Source organism: Rhinopithecus roxellana, chromosome 16 (assembly GCF_007565055.1).
Source record: "Rhinopithecus roxellana isolate Shanxi Qingling chromosome 16, ASM756505v1, whole genome shotgun sequence".
Classification (NCBI taxonomy): Eukaryota; Metazoa; Chordata; class Mammalia; order Primates; family Cercopithecidae; genus Rhinopithecus; species Rhinopithecus roxellana.
Genome location: NC_044564.1, coordinates 48,716,660 through 48,738,164, shown reverse-complemented (window position 1 = coordinate 48,738,164; position 21,505 = coordinate 48,716,660). Strand labels below are relative to the sequence as shown.

General features: G+C 39.8%; 1 protein-coding gene across 33 annotated transcripts in view; it reads right to left on the bottom strand.

Moving 5' to 3' along the window:
* TRPM3 (transient receptor potential cation channel subfamily M member 3) overlaps positions 1–21,505 on the bottom strand; it is a 938,690-nt gene that overhangs the window by 252,865 nt on the left and 664,320 nt on the right. For all 33 annotated transcript variants that reach the window (XM_030919577.1, XM_030919573.1, XM_030919579.1 and 30 more), the window contains one exon: positions 76–250. In XM_030919577.1, the coding sequence (XP_030775437.1) occupies positions 76–250 (175 nt within the window). The remainder of the gene's footprint in view (positions 1–75; positions 251–21,505) is intronic.

The window sequence follows — 21,505 nt, the reverse complement described above, 5'->3', positions numbered from 1 at the left end:
AAAACATAATCCACTCATACCCTCATTTCCAAACAGGCTTTAAAGTTCTTCCATGGGGCCTGGAAAGTTACCTACCCGCCTTCTTCTGAGTATTTATGCCCAAAGGCCAGGATGTCCGATGCCCGTCCACTGCCATCACAGACAACCACCGGCACGGGAGGAGTGTCTCGAAGGTACTCCAAAACAATCGAGATCACGTTGGGTCCCCCTTCCACTATGAGCGCCACCACGGGAACACCTTGACCGATTCCTGCATTAAAAAAGGAAAAGAAAAGGAAAAAAAGGGAAAAGAACACAAAGCCAGCAAACCAAAGAAACAAAAAGAGAAACAAAAAGCACAAACTAAAATTACTGAGCCCGGGGGAGGTAGCAGCATATGAAGGGATACAGTACTGAGCAAAAATTTACAGAAAACCCTTCAGCCAGATTTTCCCACCAGAAAGTCTATTGGACTTTGCCCTCTCCCTTCAACTCTCAGGATGCTGGGGTCAGTGAAGGCACGGGGTTCCATACTTTACAGGGGAGGGCCTGGGGTGAGGAGGGAGAAAAAGGAATTAGTCAACAGACAAAGCACCAGACCAGCAACCAGCAGCGTGGAAGCTGAACATGATCTGAAGCAAGCCTTTTATCTTTCCAATGAGTCTGTTTCCTATATGAAAAGTAAGAAGTTAAAAAATGCCACCTCCCTGCAGTTATCACAGGGGTAAGAAAATGCCTACATGGTTCTTTTTATTAAACACTATCAAAATCAGCTGGGGACATATTTTAACTTGTTGAATCAACTACTGGCTGAATTATGGGTCTATCTTTGACTATACATGATCAGATTGATTATTGATTTTTTTTTTTTTTTTTTTTTTTGATGGAGTCTCACTCTGTCACCCAGGCTGGAGTGCAGTGACACAATCTCAGCACACTGCAACTTCTGCTTCCCAGGTTCAAGCAATTCTCCTACCTCAGTCTCCCAAGTAGCTGGAATTACAGGCATGTGCCACCATACCCAGCTAATTTTTGTATGATTATTGATTCTTAACAGCACGATTGTCATGACGAATTACCCAGGAGATATGGTATCTGCCATCTGCCATTATTGCATATGCCTCTATGGACCAAGGAGCTAGGCACGTGATGTGAGTTCAGTTAACATTTGTTGGATTCAGTTGAATTGTTTCCCAAAAGTATTTAAGCTATTTATGCTGGGCCAGAAGACACTGCTGTTTTCAGGTGAAAATTGCTTTAATTGCTGTATGCATGGTTCAACCTAACCTTAAAGAGAAGTAATAAAATCAAATGTCCATGAGAGACATGATGAGAAAGAAAAATTCATTTTTAAGTGACATTTCAAGTATGATTTATCATTGAATAACTTCCTTTTGTTCAATTTGGTATCACATTGTATTTTTTCTCTCTGCTGCCTCCGAACAGTTAAGGAATTGAGCAGTACCATAAAAATGAGCTGGTCTTAGAGGGCACACACAGCAGTTATCTTAAAAAAGAAATAATCAAAATTCTGTACCACTTCCATAAATATAAACTAAAATAAAACAATTCTTGGATATCTGAGTTCTCCCTTTTACTTCTTTTGCTTTGCTTTTGTCTGATATCAAGAAACTGCATCCCTGTAATGAGTAATAGTTTGGGATTTGGTTTCTTGCTCGGGTAAAAGATATTTTTGACTTATGTGACCTGTTTTACTTCTAAAGTATAAATACTTTAGTTTCCTAGAGCTTTATCTCCTTTAACTTGATGTTTTTCCTGATTTGATTTTCATCTTAAAGGAATGATCCAAAATGCCAGTTACACAAAAGTGGGTGCTATTTTGCATGTCCACTTAAAACACGTAAAAGAAAGTGATGACTGTTGATCAAGGCAAGATGCCAAGAGTTCTTTCAGTTCCTAGAGGGAACTGGGAGAGAAAAGTGACCTGGGGACCCATTCGTTTTCTGTGGATGGAGAGGTCTTGAGAATTACTCTTTCAAATCCAAGGAGAGGGAAGTGAAAGGCCTTGCTGTTCTGTTTTGACCCAGGAGCCCTTAGTGACTCAAATGATACGTCTCCTTAAGGCTCTCTTTGGGTGTCTGTAAAGGAGATACTTTCCTTATTGCTGCTGATTATGAAGATTGAGTAAATTCCTGTTGAAAGGGACTTTAAAGATACAGGGCTGGCCAGGCACGGTGGCTCAAGCCTGTAATCCCAGTACTTTGGAAGGCCAAGGTAGGCGGATCACCAAAGGCCAGGAGTTTGAGAACAGCCTGGCCAACATGGTGAAACCCTGTCACTGCTAAAAATACCAAAAAAAAAAAAAAAAAAAAAAAAAAAAAAAAAATTAGCTGGGCGTGGTGGCTGGTGCCTGTAATCCTAGCTACTCGGGAGGCTAAGGCTGGAGAATAGATTGAGCACGGGAGGCAGAAGCTGCAGTGAGCCAAGATCACACGATTGTGCTCCAGCCTGGGCAGCAAGAGTGAAACTCCATCTCAAAAAATAAAATAAAAACAAAAAAAGATTAAGGGCTAACACAACATTTCTCTTTGGGAGGAAAATTTGCTGTCATAAAAATATCCACCCCATAGGGATTTGTATTTTGTAACATGTCTTCGAAAAGATAGCCTATTTTCCATTGTTAAAGGTTATTTTATGCGGTATTTCCCGCAGTATTATGTTGGTGCAAAAGTAATTGTGTTTTTTGCCATGCTATTTATTTTTCTCCCTTGATTTGCTTTAGCACATGCTCCTATGTCATTGACTTCGTATTAAAGAACAATACCCTATATCTACTGTTTTATATCAAATGATATATTTAGACCCATTCTAGGATCTTCTAAGACATCCTAGAATTTGCCAAGTTATGACTCTTGGATTCTGTCGGTGGAATCTTTACTCCAACTCACAGACCAAGTGTGATCCACTCAGTGCTCTCGTGCAGGGAGAAGTACTTAGCATGGACCTGCTACCGTGTTCCAGTGATCTAGCATCTACAAGACAGCAGGAAGATGGCCGGAAACCTCCTCTCCCTTTGAGAGCATACATAGTGAAAGGATCAAATTTCATAGGCTGATTTGTTTGAGAGTAATACATGGTCAGTTTACTCTCTGTCAATATATTTGTCAATGCATCAAAATATTATAACTTCTAGAAGTACAGAAAGATTTTCAGGATAATGGTTTCCTATATTTGAAATAAAACTAATTACCAATTAAAATGATAAAAACAAACATATTAATCCAGAGCTGAACACACACACACACACACACACACACACACACACACACACACACACACACTTAGTTAAATTTGGTGCCAAAAATTGAATGGAGCAAACTGTCATCTTTTTCATAAATATTGACTATATCTATGCTTCCAAATTCTCTCTTATTTTTTTCAGTGATAATACATGGACATTTGTTCCATGGATAATAAAAGCCTTTATAGGCTACAAACAAAAGCAGTTTTGAATTTCTTAGTTATGAGAGGTGGAAAATCAAACTATGCCTAAAACTATCATGCTTAGTGTAAGTTAAACAAGGTGTGTTAACACTAAGCCTTTCTGTCAGGTCACACACACACTTACACACATACATGTATTGTCTTTATTTCTGGCAAAAGAAAATGACATCAGATAACTAGTAATGACCTAAAGCAGTCTGTAGCCTATTCTTAGAATATGTGTGTGAATTTGATGAAAGCTTAGGGACCCTTTCTCCAGAAAAGTAAACATACATGTGGGTAGACCCAAAAATGTTTCTACACAATTTCAGGGGCTTTATGGATCCTTGAAAACTATCTTAGCTGATCATAAGCCTGTGAATACTTTTTAAATAGACCCTTGCAAAACCCCACCCTAAATTAAGCATATTGATAGATCTACAACGGGCATCTGTTTGTGTTATTTTGTGAAACTCACTGAGGCCTCTGACACAAGTTCTAGGATAAATTTTTGAACAAAATTCTATGCCCAGGAGGACTATATCACATTATTACTGCCCAGTTATATTGATTGGCTAAACCGTCCACAGTGAAACACTGTGTATAGCAGTGGTCTGCAACCTTTCTGACACCAGGGACTGGCTTCATGGAAGACAATTTTTCCATGGACTGCAGAGGGGGGATGGTTTTGGGATGGTTCAAGTGCATCACATTTCTTATGCACTTTACTTCTATTATTATTACATTGTAATATACAATAAAATAACGATACAACTCACCATAATGAGGAATCAGTGGGAGCCCTGAACTTGCTTCCCCATCTAGGGTTCCCATGGTCCCATCTAGGGATGATGGGAGACAGTGACAGAGCATCAGGCATTAGGTTCTCATAAGGAGCATGCAGCCTAGATTCCTCGTATGCACAGTTCACAATAGGGCTCACACTCCTATAAGAATCTAATCTGCAGCTGATCTGACAGGAGGCAGAGTTCAGGTGATAATGCGAGTGATGGGGATTGACTGTAAATACAGACAAAGCTTCGCTCACTTGCCAGCCATTCACCTATGGCCTGGCTCCTAATAGGACATGGACTGGTACCAGTCTGTGGACAGGGGACTGGGGACTCCTGGAAAGGATATCACCCCACTCTCTCTCCAGTCTCCTCTTTCTTTCTTGTTTTTCTTTTTTTGTTCACACTTTTTTTTTCTAAATTACAGCTCGAATATAGGATATTTAAAAAACTTTAGCAAGATTCACAATCTTACAAATTAGAATCTGCAGGATAAGACTTCATAGAAAAGAAACAGCTTTTTAGAATGTCAAGAATGCTACATTTTTTATTTGTGACATAAAGAAAACATTTTGGGAATCCACTGCATATCCAGCTGGGCTGGATTCATAGGGCTCACTGCCATTTTCTTTATGCCCATAAAGAAACTGATGTAAGTTCCTTTGAAGAGCCTTATAAATTTGTGTCTCACTCAGCTAAACCTACTGGCCATTCATTGAAGACAAATGAATAAAATAAAAGGTTGTTTAGATTTAATTTAAAAAATACTGTAGGAAAAAAAATTACCTAGATTCTCCCAGGTCCCTTTTGTGGTGAATACTTGTTCTTTGGTTTTGGAATAAAGTAAGCCAATTCCTTAATTGATTGCAGTCATTTTTCATTTTCTACCATCACCAAAGACTTGTCATAGTTCTCAGAACTTTCCATTAGAATTTTATTTGACAGCAATGAAAGGTTGCTTTAAGCAGGAATAGGCAAGATGCTCGCCACACTCTCCAGCTTTTGCAATTTTGGAACGGAAGCATTAGAGCATCCAAAAATGTGAGCTTGAGTAACAGATTTAACAGCTCTGCATTCTACAGGGTTTTAGGTTACCCTAGGGCTTTCTAATTACATACTGAACCCTAAGTCCTTGCATAAGATAACCTCTTAGATTTTTGTCACATTTTGTTTCAACTGCTAGGCAATTCAGCCGGGACTCCCAATAAAGCTAAAAGTGTCCAAATTGCCATAAGAAAAGACTGGGCAAGGGATTGTGAGGGAGAGAGGTGGCAGGAGTGAAAGAATGTCTTAAAATTCCAAGCAGTCTTTCTTCTTCTTCTTCTTCTTTTTTAACAGCAAATAATTCTCTCTGCTGATATGAGACCATAATCTATGATCAGCTTAGCTATTTGTGAAAACATTTGTTGTGTAATAGTAAAATGCCTGGGTAACTAAGAATTTCGATCAAACTAAATTCACTCTTGGGTTTTATGTCAAGGTCACCCACAGATGATCTAAAGTGCTTATAGGCCTGAAGGATAATCTATTTGCTGTTGGAAACTGGCTCATATTTACATGGAGATAGAGCATAGAAGATCATTCTCTACCTACATCTTAATGACTACAGGCCACAGATTATTACAGTATAGGTCACTTAAAAAGGGGATTTGCAGTTTCAGTGAGAGATAAGTTCCTGAAGATCTTGAATAATTCAATACTAAGTCTATCAGTGGTGGCTAAATACTTGTGTTTACTAGCTAAAGCCATGTCCCAATAACATGAACACAGTCAGCAATTCCCCACCTTGCCAGCTCCAGGGTTATATGATTTTTGTTGATTTAAAAGTCTGTGTAGAGAATTCATGTGTTTTGACATTATGCATCCATGGAGAGAGCGCAGTCAAGCTATTCTGCCTCATTTTAATGGGTACCAATTTACTGCCTACTTGAGAAATAATGGCTGAAGTTTGCACACTATCACAGCTCTTTACAAATAGTTTCAGAATTAGATTCTTGATGTCCTTAACTATTTAGTGCATTTCTTCTGTGGTCTGGAAAGTGTGAGATGAATTTATGAAAACTACATAAATCTGATAATCAGTTGTGCCTGAAAATAGTCAAAAGTATTTTTTTTTCTTAGTAAGTTTAAGGTGCTTCTTGCAATTAGGAAGATTCCCAGTTGTGAATACATGAATATTCAGGTACAACTGTGGAAATATTATTGTACAGACAGAGAATATTTTAATATATTATATTTTTGCAAAAGCAAATGTGACTAGAAATCTTTGAGCTATTTAGGAGAAGAGTGAGCCCAAGAAAATATCTAGGGATGACATTTGAAAATAAATGCATTTCATTTTAACTAGAAGGTCTCTTAGGTCTTCTATGGAGGCAGGTATTTTGGATATTGCCTTCATGTTATAGAGTTAGGAAAAATTATCTCTTCAAGACAGCCTAACTATAACTGGAATGTATCTGACCTTACTTGTAAATGGGTAATAAACTCAGATATCTTTTAGTGAAAATCTGTGATGTAGCCAATTGGTGAATGCCAGATCCAATGCAAACCAATCCTGCACGCTATATATTTTTTTGCCACTATAATCCTGCACTTAAACTGATGCTCAGGAAAGCATTTGGAAATAGGAAGTACCACACAAACTATTAAACAGTCGACATGCAACAAAATGTTTCATTTCTAAATATTTATGGTTCTCTAGACAGAAAGAAATTCCTCGAAAGATGGCTTGAGTCCTTCCCTGAGGTTAGAACTTCCCAAGGCATATGTTTCCAACCCACTTTGGGACTAGGCAAGGGTAAAAATAACATGAATTTCTTAAACGTCTTTTTCTCTTATTACCAGTTTCTATGGCAACTCCCTTACTGATATTTAACTTAATGGACCCCCTCTGTATACAATCTTTTCATATTTAAAGCTAATAACAATACTCTAGAATAACATGCTTATATATTTTATCCTGGCATGTGAAATTTTAGCAAATTTGGCTGGAGATATGGGGATGTCAAGACACTGAAAATATAGTTTGGATTAACAAGAATGCCTTCCTCAGACAGTGATAAAAAATTGAAAACTGATGGTGCATAGCATATCTTTTCCTAGGAACTGAGAATGCAGAATATATTAAATTAATATGGCAAATTCCATATTTTTTTCTGTTTGTTTTCAATACTGCTAAACGAATCCATTTTGTGCATTATCAATGCTCCAGGCATTTTCACAGCAATCCTGTATTAACGCCCATCGACTGGCCTTCTTTTGGGGCACTGCGTTCTTGCTTTGCTTTTCTATCTAGTAATCAGAGGACAAAGAACAGAAGCTGGGCAGTGGATGAGTGGATTGAATGGGAACTTTTCAGGCCTATTCATAGTCACTTGTCCATGGTTCCTGCAGAGTCCCCTATTCACCAGGGCAAACAAAGTTTTTTGTGTAAAGGCTACATAGTAAATATTAATATTTTAGACATTGTAGGCCAAAGGGTAAAATAGAGAAAAATTGTGCAGGTACTTACATAATAAGAGAGAAAAAAATTCTACACAATTTTGTATAATTAAAATTCAAAATACAACTGAATATATATATGTTTTAAAATACAGGCCTACTAATAAAAATGGAATTTTTGTATAAATGCTGAAGTTTGAATTTCATTTAGTTTTCATGCCACAAATATTATTATTTCCAAACATTTAAAAATATAAAAGAACTAATTAGCCCATGAGCTAAGTAAAAATAGGGTGGGCTATAATCTGCCAATCCTCCATACAGACATGTTTCTGCCTCCTTATAAAAAATACCCATTTATGGCTGGGCACAGTGGCTTATGTCATAATTCCAGCACTTTCGGAGACCAAGGCGGGAGGATCACTTGAGCCCAGGAATTCAGAATCAACCTGGGAAATATAGCAAGAACCTGTCTCTACAAAAAATATTTTAAAAAATTAGTAGCGTGTGATAGCATATGCCTGCAGTCCCAGGTACTCAGGACCCTCAGGTAGGAGAATCACTTGAGCCTGGGAAGTCAAGGCTGCAGTAAGCCCTGAAGGTGCCATTGCACCAAAGCCTGAGTGACAGAGTGAGGTTTTGTCTAGAAAAAATACACACACACACACACACACACAACATATGTATATGATGCATATACACACATATATACATACATATATATATATACCCCTTTATATACATACATATATATAATCCCTTTAGGTACTCTGCATGAGGTTATCATGATCAAACGTTCCTCTCCCCAGCCACCCTCTGCTTGCTCTAAGGCAGTCTTCACCTGTCCTTTATCCTGAAGGTCCACATGAGCTGTTTTCTAACTGTCAAAACCTGGCAGGAAGAGAGTACAGACAGTCCTTCACTTAGAATGATTTGACTTGCAATTTTTCAATTTTGCAATGATGCGAAAGTGATACATATTTAGTAGAAATCATACTTCTAGTACTCATACAACCATTCGTTTTTCATTTCCAGTATCATTTTCAATAAATTACATGAAATATTCAACACTTTATCATATAATAGACTTTGTGTTAGATGATTGTACCCATGTGTAGGCTCATGTAAATGCTCTGGGCACGTTTAAGGTATGTTAGGCTGTGCTACGATGTTTGGCAGGTTGTGTATTAGTTGTGTTTTCAACTTAAAATTGTTTGATTGGACATAACCCCATCAGAATTGGAGGATTGTCTGTACTTGGATTTGAGGGTCTTTCATATGAGAATTTGGGAGAGCAGGTTTTTTTTTAAAGTGGGACTTTAAGATGAATTGTTCAGGTCAATGCTGAGTGTAGACCCAATACCCTGTTTAGTGTCAGGAGGGGCTTCCTTTCCAGCATCGCTGATGATTGTGTGGGAAGACTGTTTACTATATGGGAAGTTACTCTGCATCTCTCATGTAAAGAGAAAAGGAGTCACCTGTGTGGGTTATCAAGAAACTTCACCCTGATAATGAAGGGCTTAGATAAGGTCTAAAACCCAGGGCAGAGAGAGAAATCACTCCTCTCTGAATATCCCCAGGTTCTGGAGAGCAGCACCACCTTCTACATTCCAATGAGGCTGGGCCTTTTGCCTGCTCCCTTCCTGGCATCATGGACCCCAAGACTTGCTTGATTGCAGTGAGCCTTCCTGGAAGGGCTTTGCCCCTCACCACTCCCATCTCCATCCTGCACTCTGGAAGCCTTGACCAGTCTCACTCTCTCAGAGGAGGCTTTTCCTCAGGTTTTGGGCTGCCTGTTTGCAACTGGGCAGAATCTTCCACATTCTCATTCTCAGTTTCTGCTTTCTAGGTCCATGACTATCTCTTTCCCCATACGCCTGCTGGCTTCCCATCGACTCCTGCTTTCCCTGATTCACTCTCAGCATGTGCTGCTCTATTTTATCTCCCTGCTACTGTAAACCCCCACAGCCTTGCTGGACTTTACAAAGCTAACAACATATAAGCTGGAACCATGCACGTCCTAGAAGGGCAGAAATGCATCTTGATGTATATTGATACATAAAAAGTATACAGTTGGCCTTCTGCATCTGTGGGTTCCACATCTGTGGCATCAACCAACCATGGATCAAAAATATTCTGAAAAAAAATTATTTCTGTAGTGAACACATACAGACATTTTTCTTGGTCCTCATTCCCTAAACAATAAAGCATAACAACTATTGGTGTAGCATTTACATTATATTAGGTACCATAAGTAATCTAGGGGTTATTTAAGATATCTGCAAGGGTGTACGTAGCCTATATGCAAACACTATTTTATACAAGGAACTTCAGCATTCTCAGATTTTGGTATCTGTGGGAGATTTTGGAACCAATCCCCCACGGACATTGAGGGATGTTTGTATACTGATATTCTATACAGTATTGAATATACAGAGTAGGTATATAATTCACAAAACTGTTTTGAATAATAAATGAATTATTATTATTTATAAAGCACTTAGAGCCTGGCACTTAAGAGTTTTATGCTTAAACACAAATATAGAGATGCTTATTTATATTTATTAAGCTTATACAAAGTTTCTGCTTTAAATGTATAAATGATTCATGAAGAGAAAAGAAAAATGAATGCATTTTACATATTTAAACCAAAAGAAGGCTCTGGCAAACAAATGAAATAGGCTCTTCCAAAGTTTGAATACTCTCTCATGCAGACTGATAATATGCCAAGAAAGCCAAATTCCTTTCTCGTGTGTCCAAAAGGCTAACATTTTCTGCTTTGGGATAGGTGGCCTTTTGTATTACTCCCCAAACGTCTTCCCCCAGGGGTCTCTCTTTATTCATCAACCAGCTTGTTAAGTCTTTCGAGTTCTGTGGGTTGTAAGGAGATGTAAATGCTAAATAACAAAACCCATAAGCCAACTCCAAGTGTATTATATACTCAGAAGCTAACTTAGCTTTTTACATAATCAATGGGAGCTGTTATTCTCTTGTGGCCAGATGGCTCTGATTGAAATATTCTGCTATTAATGTCAATACATTACCAGGACATCCAAGCAGCAGTCCTCTGAATAATTTCAATAGAAAAAGATGGTCAATCCCTTGGGCTGTAAGACAAGTATTACTTTCATAAAAGGGAAAAGCTAACATTATTTTCTTTGGAGCCACTGTTGGAAGGCTGAATCTTTTAATGTAATTGATCTAAGTCTACAAGAAAACTCTCCCAAACAAAGCTATAGTCTTAGTCTCTGCTCTGTGCAAAACCCACATCAAAAGTCAGATCTTGCCTTCTCAAATGTAATCGGAGTGGTTTTAACTCATTTTACTTTATAATACGCTACCCACGCTCCCCTGCAAATGTTCCAGGATCTAAGTCCATAGTCCATACAAGTTCCTTGGCTTCTTGACTAAATTAATAAGGAGCAAAGCAGCTGAGGGAATAATGGATTGGAAAATCACAGAAAAGACCTGGTCAATGTTTCAGGGACGAGCTGGGCAGGAAGGTGGACGGTTATAGTGAGGGAAATGTTGCTGGTGGTATGCATGTTAATTTGCTTTCTCCAAATTATAAAAGTATTTTTTTTTCTTTGTACCTATTGAAAGAGACAACAATTGCTTCTACCTGTCCCAAATGCTAAAAGCTCTATTTTCTCTTCAAGGAATTTTGTTTTTGATGTTCTCTGAGAAACTTATATTCATCCTTCAGGTCCCAGGTTCAAAGACATTCTCATTGTGTATCCTCATAGCATTTTCTTTCTAAAAGAAGCACATGCCAATGAACATCCTTTATAAATTTGTCAATAAACTATGATGGTATTAAAGAAAAACTTCTTATAGTGCCTTACATACAGCTTTTGAAGTTTTATCGCATTAATTTCATGCGTAATGACTTTTGATGTGGGTTTTGAACACAGCAGAGATGACTAGGCATCTCCTTTCTCTATTCGGTATTTATTTCTGTATTACCAACACATCATACAATGCTCTACACGTTGTAGTTGCTCACTGACATTTGGGGTACAAAGGAAGGCGGGGGGCTGGGCATGGTGGCTCATGCCTGTAATCCCAGCACTTTGGGAGGCCTAGGCAGGAGGATCACTTGAGCCCAGGAGTTCAAGACCAGCCTGGGAAACATAGGGAGATCTTGTCTCTACAAAAAAATTTAAAAGTTAGCTGGGCATGGTGGCATGTGCCTTTCGTCCCAGCTACTTTGGAGGCTGAGGTAGGAGGATTGCTTGAGCCCGGGAGGTCGAGGCTGAAGTGAGCTGTGAGCTGTGATTGTGCCACTTTGGTTCAGCCTGGGTGATAGCGTGAGAGCTTGTCTCTTAAAAAAATAAAAAGACAGATAGCTTAAATGACAATGTAATTATTTCCACAGAAATTTTAAAATTATTTATGATAGGAGTAATTTTCTCTTCATCAACTGACCTGCGATGCAAAGTAGACAGATGTGATTTAAATTCTCATGAAATCAGGAATTATACCAAATGCCCAGTGTCTGTGCTCACTGGTTTTCCTGTGGGCTACTGAGATTGCTTCCTGACTGACTTCCCTAATATAATGATCTTCACTTAACTGCTAGCTGTCACTCACAAATACAGTCTTTCTGTAAAAATACAGTGGGTTTTTAGGAAAAGTCCATTGTTTTTAGGAAAAGCCCACTCCTTTAGTGTGATATGGAAGACTCTCCTCCTTGTTCTGCACCCAACCTTCATCTCCCCATCTCCTTCCAGAGTTCTCTCTCTACCTGATCCTAGTCTCACCAGAGTATCCTCACCATCTTCCATGCAGGGTGATTTTTAAACTTTCTCTTAGCCACACCAATTTTCAGATGAGTGTCTTTCTTCATTCCTGCTTTCAAGAGGAGGAATTTTTCCTATGTACACTCCTGGACTTTCTCTGCCCCTTTACTCACTTGGCTACCCAGTGAATTTGAAAAGACTAACTGAGTTTGCTCAGCTCTGCCTGGCTCTACTTCCTCTTGACATCTGCCAGCTTTCAGAGAACCTGAGATCTCCCAGCTCCTTCGGGAACCCAGACCCTGAAGATGTGCACTGGGGTGAGGAGGTGAAGACTCACCATAGGATTCTGCCCAATTTTGGAGAGTCATTAAGCCCACTTGGCCAATAAAACTAAAGTCCCATCTGTTCACTTATCCCCTATAAGTAACTTTCAATGATACCTTGAGTTCTGCCAAGTACTTCTTTTATTTCTCGAATTGGTCAGAACTTGGATGCTGAAAAGGGATACTATTTCTTTCTTTCTTTATTTCTTGAGATAGGGTCTCACTCCATCACCCAGGTTGGAGTGCAGTGGCATGATCTTGGCTCACTGCCACCTTGACTTCCCAGGCTCAACCGATCCTCCAACATCAGCCTACAGAGTAGCTAAGACCACAGGCAGGCACCACCACACCCAGCTAATTTCTGTATTTTATGTAGAGACAGAGTTTTGCCATGTTGCCCAGGCTGGTCTAGAACTCCTGGGCTCAAGTGATCTGCCTGCCTTGACCTCTCAAAGTTTTGGGATTACAGGTGTGAACCACCATGCCTGGGCCCCTGGGGGTACTATTTAACCCCTCAGAGACCCCTAAGTCAAACTTCATAGTTCAGATGTTACCAGTTCCTGAGGCCCTTCCTAACTTCCTCAGCAGGTATTCATTACTCATTACTTTATGATCTCATTTTTTAAAAAGAACGTCTTTTGGTGATTACTGTATTCTGCCTTGCTTTAAGGAGAAATTCCTCCACTTAACTGTAAGTAAACTCATTCTGACAGACTCCCCAGCCCTCTCAGGTAACATTCTGGTTCTTACAGTGCCTCACACTCAAAAGGTAGTTTAAATACATGCTTGTGAAATAAAACAAAAATAAAAAGGTACAATGCTTAGGATCATACCTTAGGACTAGAAGAGATAAAGGGACGGGAGTAACGTGGTAATCATGACGGGGTTGCCTGTCATACCTCAACACTGTCGGAAGGTATCCTGCCAAAATGGAGATGACAGCCAACTGGGTGGCCTCATGGTGTCCTTTTACAGGCCTTAACTACGGGGTCTCAGCAGTGGTCAGAGACCTAGAGAAGAACATGCTGAGTGCCTTGGGTGGGTGTTTGCATTTCACCTGTCCATCTGGATTACATCTGAAAGAGCCCAGATTCTTAGGGACTTGAACAGCCAATTTCAATTCAGCTGTCCCGCACTTTTAAATTGAAGTCTCACTCTTTCTCAGAATTGAACCCAGCTAAAGTGACAAAGTAGCTCGGCCACCAGGGAGAAAACATTAACAAAGGTTTACATTCTTCCCCTTGCTGGTAGGATGTCTATAAAGCTATGATTTCCTCCAGCTGAAATGAACAGGAACTATATGACTGAAATGGAAACCTAATTCTGTTCCCACTGAGGGGATTGGTATGTTTTCACAGCTCAAATGCTGTAAGCTAGGCATGACCTTCATTCACCACCAAGGTCATTAAAGTAACCATTATCATACATGAGACAAAGGAAAGGCAATGATTCCTCTGGATCTAGTAATGGTATTTCATCCAACTTCTGATCCACAGTTGGGAAAAGGGATAAATTGTTACTCGATTATCTGGGCATCTTTTGTGAAAAATAACTTGTTAAGTCTAATCTGATCCAGTCTTCACTGTGACTAAATCCTCAGTGAGAAATATGGGTGACAACATGGTGGGGAACCTTCTTTCCTCTGGAAAAGGAGTTCCCTCCTTGTTTCCATGTGCAGGGAGCTCCATTAGAATGGCACATCTAGCCTCTTGTCTTTCCTTTACTTCTCTCCACATATAGAATTGAATAACCTGATTGGTGGTGACTATTGTGTTTCTTGATTGGATAGAGCTAATCCTGCAGTAATGGGAAAATTAACTTATTTCTTCCTTTCCCTCCAGGGACCAGTGCCAATCAATCATCTTGGTAAAAAATGTCTGCTACAGACCAATCTTTCTTCTCTGGTGGGGTTTCCTGGAGCTGAGGCAGGCCAGCAAATCCATCTGACCCTCACAGTAAGTCATTGATTCCAACAACTTCATCATTAATAAAAATGATATTTTGATCTCCACCTGCCTGACTGTGGTGTCTAGCTCTCAATTTGAAGGCTTGATACTTGATTGCATCCAGTCAAGAGTGGGATACAGTTTACTGGGTCTCTCCAAACTCCAACACCATGAACTGCAATGCAGTCATTTCTGTTTCTGACATTCGCTTTGCAGCAGCACTGAACACAGTTGAGCCTCTGGTTCAACTCTGAACAAACTTTTTTTTTTTCAACTACAAATATTACTTTCTCTGAAAGACAATTTTTTCTTGAAGTCCTTAATTTATGCATCTTAGAAACAAAAAACAACTGCAACATGGCAGCATATTCAAAAAGCTCATTACAAATGGAACTAAAAACAAAGTTGCTTGTGAATTTCTGGGTTGTAGTGGATGATTTAATGTAATGAAGTCCACTGGGCCAATTGAATATAGATAGTTTATACCTGTCATCCCAGAGTAATTATTCTGAATAAATTAATGTTATTCTCTCTCCCTAAGGAGAAGTAGCCATTGCTGAGCACTGGCCAGGTGTCAGGCACTCAGCCAGGTGGGCTGCATATCTTAATCTGCTCAACAACCTTCTGATAGAGATATAGTGGACCCTTGAACAACATGGGTTTGAACTGCATGGGGCCACTTATATGTAGATTTTCTTCTACCTCTGCCACTTCTTGAGGCAGCAAGACCAACCCCTCCTCTTCTTCTTTCTTCTCAGCCTACTCAATATGAAGATGATGAGGATGAAGACCTTCATGATGCCCACTTCTACTTTGTGAAGAGTAGTGTATTTTCTTTTCCTCTTCCTTATGGTTTTCTTAATATGATTTTCTTTAGCTTACTTTATTGTAAGAATACAGTATGTAATATACAAAATATGTGTTAATTGGTGGTTTATGTTATACATAAGATGTCTGATCAACAGTGGGCGATTGATGGTATTTTTTTTGAGAAGTCGAAAGTTATGCCTGAATTTTTGACGAACCCTCTAAGGGCAGCATTGTTCAAGGGTCGACTGTATTGTCATTTCCACTTTACAGTTAAGGAAACTGAGGCATAAAGGGTAAATTGCAAAATTGACACAACTAATAAGTGTCAGAAATGGGTTTCAAGCAAAGTCCTGTTAGGAAACCTACAGTCTGAATTCTTGATGCTCTACTGAGTTGTCTCTCACTGAGGTGACCATCGAATTTGTCATACAATCAGGACATACGTGCAAGTAAAGGGGTCATTATTAATAATTACTCAGGGATGAAAGGTATCAACTAGAGTTATTTAATCCTGAACAAACCAGTATATACAGTCACTCTACCTTGCTTATACCTTTGGGTCTCAAACTGGTTTCTGGTAGCTTTTAAATATAGATATAAATCTCAAATATTTAAAAAGGGACCCGTGTTTGTTCATTGTTCCTTCTCTTTCTGGCTTAAAAGGGCCAAGGCTCACTGTTGCCCCTTCCTGTTTCCTGGGATCAAGTTTCTCGCTCTAAATCACAGCTGTTCATTAACAGAGCTATTTCTTTCTCTAGCTACATGGAAATGAAGCTCCAGGGAAGGATTAGATCATTAAGCAAAGGAAAACAGCCGCAATATAGCAGCACCTGCATAAATCTTACAAGGGGAAAATATAAATTGAATTTTTTTTTTCATGTTCTAGCATATCCTTGATGGTGCTGGAAATAAATCCCTTCTACTTTTCTCTCTTATAAATGAATGCCTCATCCAGAAATGAGATGATGAGGAATCAGGAGACAGTCATGGCCTAGAGACAGGCAATGGGTGCTTTGGGTTCTTAATCACAGGAGTATTTAACCCCATATCCTACTTTGTCCTGTCTGTGAAACAGATACTTGCTTCTTTCTACTGCTGCCACCAAAGGATCTATTTGATTGCAACAATAGGGGCTAATACCATTATTGTAGAAAGTAGACTATCTTAATGTTATAAATAAGAGAGTGGCACTTTAAGGACTTCTCTTAAAACCCTGATTCTAATGTGCAAAAACTAATTCATTCATTGAAAATTATCCCAATAAAGGGGTGTGTAGAAATCTCCTCTTCAAATGTCTCTCAATTTTAGTGTGCATCAGAATTCCCTGAAGGAGGAGCGATTAAAACACCCACACTGCTAGACCCCACCTCCAGGGCTTCTGATCAGCAGGTCTAGAATAAGACCTGAGAATGTACATTTCAAGGAAGTTTCCAAGTGATGCTATTGTTGATGGTCCCAGGACCCATACTTTGAGAACCAGTGCCCCAGCGTAAAGCAGCAGGGAAAGGAGATTTTTGCCTGTGAAAAGAAGTGAAATCTAACATGTGCTTCCTGGAGCAAATTAATGCAAAAGTCCATGGAATGAGATTGAAATAACCATGAACAATGTTTTTTCCAGAAGTCTATTTTAAAGTCTAAACCAGGCATCAGCAATTTTTTTTCTGTAACGGGTCAAATAGCAAATATTTTCAGCTTTCAGGCCAGATGGACTCTGTTGTAACTACTCAACTCTGTAGTTATAGTGACTATGTTGCAGTAAAGCTTTACTTACAAAAACAGACGATGGCAGGCTGGATTTGGCCCACTAGTTGTAGTTTGTTCACCTCTGGGTTTAATGTGATAAATTACATAAGGAAACATATATTAGTCTGTTAAGCCTGAGTGTGCCTGTGATCAACGAGAAACTAACCAAGTTGGAAATCTGGCTGTATAAGCCAATCTTTGATGCCTATTTTGGTTGTACAGGATTGATACAATAAGCACTCTTATTTTAGAGGCAAAGAGTGGGAGACATGCCCTGTTCTTGCAATTCAGTCCCTAAAACTAGCTGTTTGGGACTATTTGAAAACAAACACGCTACGATTTTACTCTATTTTAACAGGGGTTTCACTGCACTACTAAAAATTGCCTAGCTATATATTTAGTACCTTTACTATTTGGTGCTTTGCCTAAAAGTAAAGAATATCTTTTCTGTGTAGCGGGCTAATTTATCGAGTTGTTAATTAATTCAGATTTTGTTTTCCATTTGTTTTTCCTTCTTCTCATTTCAAAAGAGGGCCACTGGGGTGTCTATTCTCAGGAGAGGTTTGTGTTGCTGGCCAGAGCTGCTAGGGAACAGAACTTGCCTGGAGAACTTTTGTGGGGGGGAAAAAAAAAAGTCCTAAGTCTACCAATTTTCTGAAGGGGAAGAAGAGGAGGGCAAGTGTCTTTGATGGGGGAGAAGTGAGAGCAGATGAGATGTGGAAGAAATAATCTGAACCTTGAACAAGAGGGAAGAAGGGACTCGCAGCATCCCTGACAGTCAGTCCCCAGGTCTCTTCCTGCTTGGCCTGTCAGTAGCATTTGACACAGTTGGCCATTTCATTCCTTCCTCTTGGAAACACACTCTTCACTTTGGCTTCCAGACAGTGTTGAAGGAAACCAGAATATTCCATTCTAAAATATGCCTCTTTGACACAAATATTTTTATGATACAATTTTTTAAAATTGTAGAAAGGGCTGCCTGAGCTCCCCTTTCTTGCTTATAGCAAGCCACAACAATTCCTGGAGAGATTCTGCCTTGCCTCTGTTTACCTAAAAGCAGAATTACGAAGACAAAAGGTCTTTCTACCTTCCTCACTCCCACCTCTCCCACCTGAAAACAAGATAGACGTTCTCTTTGAACAGACCTTTATCACCTCAGAGAGGAGCTAGAGTGAGGACATTTTACTCCCTATCAATTTACCTTCCCACATTTTCCCATCTCTGGGAGCCTAGGACTGCCTTCCTCTTTGCCTTGTCACTTTCTCAAAATGTACTGTTCTGGCCAGGCGTGGTGCCTCACGCCTGTAATCTCAACACTTTGGGAGGCTGAAGTGGGCAGATCACTCGAGTCCACTAGTTCGAGATCAGCCTGGCCAACATGGCAAAACCCTAGTTCTACCAAAAAAATAAAAAAATAAAAAAAAATATATTAACTGGGTATGGTGGCAGGCACCTGTAACCCCAGCTATTTAGGAGGCTAAGGCAGGAGAATCCCTTGAACTCAGGAGGCGGAAGTTCCACTGAGCTGAGATCGCACCTCTGGGCAACAGAGAAAGACTCCATCTCAAACAAACAAACCAACACCCAAAACACTATTGTTCTTTGTTGGATATACTATGTAAGTGGACTTCTAAACCACTGCTTTTGAACACATCCCCTACGTGATGTGAACTGCATGTGTTAATAGTTTGTTTTTCTCTTTTTCTCTCATTATTCTTTTACAGAGGTTTGTCTCAGCTACAAACTTACAAGGGTTAAAGAAAATTCCATTTTCTCCCCTTCAGTTCTCTCTCCCAGTTTCTCTCTTACCTCACTAGCTGCTCCTTCTTCCTCTGTTTTGCTAGTTCCTCCTTGCTTACCTGACGTCTGACAGTAAGACGTCTTGGTTGCCCTTCCTCCCCTTCCCTTCCCTTCCCTTCCCTTCTCCCCTGATCCTCCCCATGACTCCATTTGAAATTTCGGCTCCTACTCTGCACTCCCTTCTCTGCTTTCTATCTCTCCTTAGCCCTTATCACTATTCAATACACTATATATTTTGCTTATTTTCTATCTCCTTCCCTGCAAATGCAAGCTCCGTAAAGGCAGGAATTACGCAGGCAACTTGTCTTAGGGGGACTGCTGTGAAGTCCACTGTGGCATGCTGAACCTGAGGCTGCTGAACCCTGCTGGCCAGTGATGCCAGCTGCAGCCAGGGTCCCACTGGCTTTACTTTGGCATGGGAGTTCCAGAGCAACCCACTTTGCAGAGATCAAGCAAGCATAGACAATTATTTTATCAGTGGTTACTTCGGCTGACAAAAGTTAAAAGGCTCTTTCTTAACATTCCAAGTACTCTGTAAGCACGAGAGAAGGAGCATAATCATGAAAGAGAGAGAGAAGAGAGGCAGAGGAAGGAGAAGGGTGGGGTGAGGGAGAGATGGGGGCAGTGGTGTCGGGGGGGTGGGGGGAGAGAGAGAGAGACAGAGACAGAGACAGAGACAGAGACAGACCAAGAGACCTAAAAAAGGTTAAGATTGACTTTACCAAAAACGAGGTGGAAAGCGTCTTGGAATTGGGTTTATTTGAATAAAAAAAATAGTTTACCAAGTGACATTTCCTACATACCTAAGTTTATGAACAATAATGCATACACCCTATAAGAGTTCTTATTACTTGAATAATGAAAAAAAAAAAAAAAAAGAAAACAAATCCTACTTTAAATGTGCAAAAATAGAATCTAAGAATGGAAATATAAAGATAAAGTGAACTTTCTACTTCTCCCCAAACTCTTCATGCGGGCACGCCATGTTTAATTGCAGCTCATTTCTCAGCCTCCCGCAGGATTTTATTATAAATTCTATCATGCACCAGAGTCAGTGTGCACTTCCTCTGTTCTCCCTCTGGGTGGAAGAAATGCTGTTAATGAGGAAGGGCTCAGCTCAGATTTGTTTGATGACCAGAAAAGCTGACTCTTCAATCTTTTCCTCCCTGTTTTAGCACAGGCACACCTGTTTGTTCACCCTGCCTCGTTCCAGCAGGAATTGCCCAGTACCCCATGTGAACCCAGAGATGCCAAGGCTCCTTAGCCAATGAGAGTTCTTGCTTCCTCTGCCTGCGATTTGGGACTTGAATGTTTGCCTGCTGGGCTGCAGCACGTGAAACTCATTACGCAGCTTTGAAACCTGGCCTCCAACACAGAATGAGAACAGCCTGTTCATGAGGAGAAGAGCTGTTTGTTTCAGCTATGGGTGCCAAAAAAGAAAAAAAAAAAAATCAACTGTTTCCTTATTTGGCCATTTTAGGGCATAAAATCTCTATTTTCCTCCTTTGCCTCAGGGGTTTATGATCTTGAGCTGAGGGTTCAAGGTTAAAAAGTTTTTGGCCAGTGACGGTGGCTCACGCCTGTAATCCCAGCACTTTGGGAGGCTGAGGCACGTGGATCACAAGGTAAGGAGTTTGAGACCAGCCTGGTCAGTATGGTGAAACCCTGTCTCTACTACAAATACAAAAATTAGCTGGGCGTGGTGGTGCACGCCTGTAGTCCCAGCTACTCGGGAGGCTGAGGCAGAAGATTCGCTTGAACCCGGGAGGCGGAGGTTGCAGTGAGCTGAGATCATGCCACTGCACTCCAGCTGGGCAACAGAGTGAGACTCTGTCGCAAAAAAAAAAAAAAAAGTTTCTATTCTGTTAACAGCTATGACAACTATGACAACTTTATTAGTGACATCTGGGAGCACTATTTACAATCATTTCCCAAGCCTATATGAATGATTCTTCAGTTTTACATCTATTAGTTTCAATGACTTGACATGATCTAAATAATACTTTGAAGAGACAGACAAATAATTATAAATCCTAAGAAGAGACTTTGAAGGGTCCTATGATAAAGTCCCTGGTTTTAAGATGATTATCTCAAGCAAATTAAAATCTCAGCTTGCTTTTCTTTAAGATCCCCAGGGAATGAAACACCTTATCTTCCCTAAATATATCTCGCTATAAAACTGTTGATCATGGCAGAAAAGTGCTTGGTCAGCATAAGTTTTCCCATTAATTTTATGTGTGTCTAACTTTCTAAAATTAGCATCATTTTCTACTGAATGGAATGATCCTAATCTGGACTGAAAAGCAACCATGGGCAATTATCATTTTTGAATAAATGGAGGAAAATCAATAGTTATTTCTTTTTCCATGGAAATGGAAATACTGAGGCCATGGTACACTGACTGCTGTAAAATATATATCATTAGACTCTCTAAATTCATAAGATAAAAATGATTTAACAATCATGATTCAACAGGAACACAGTCA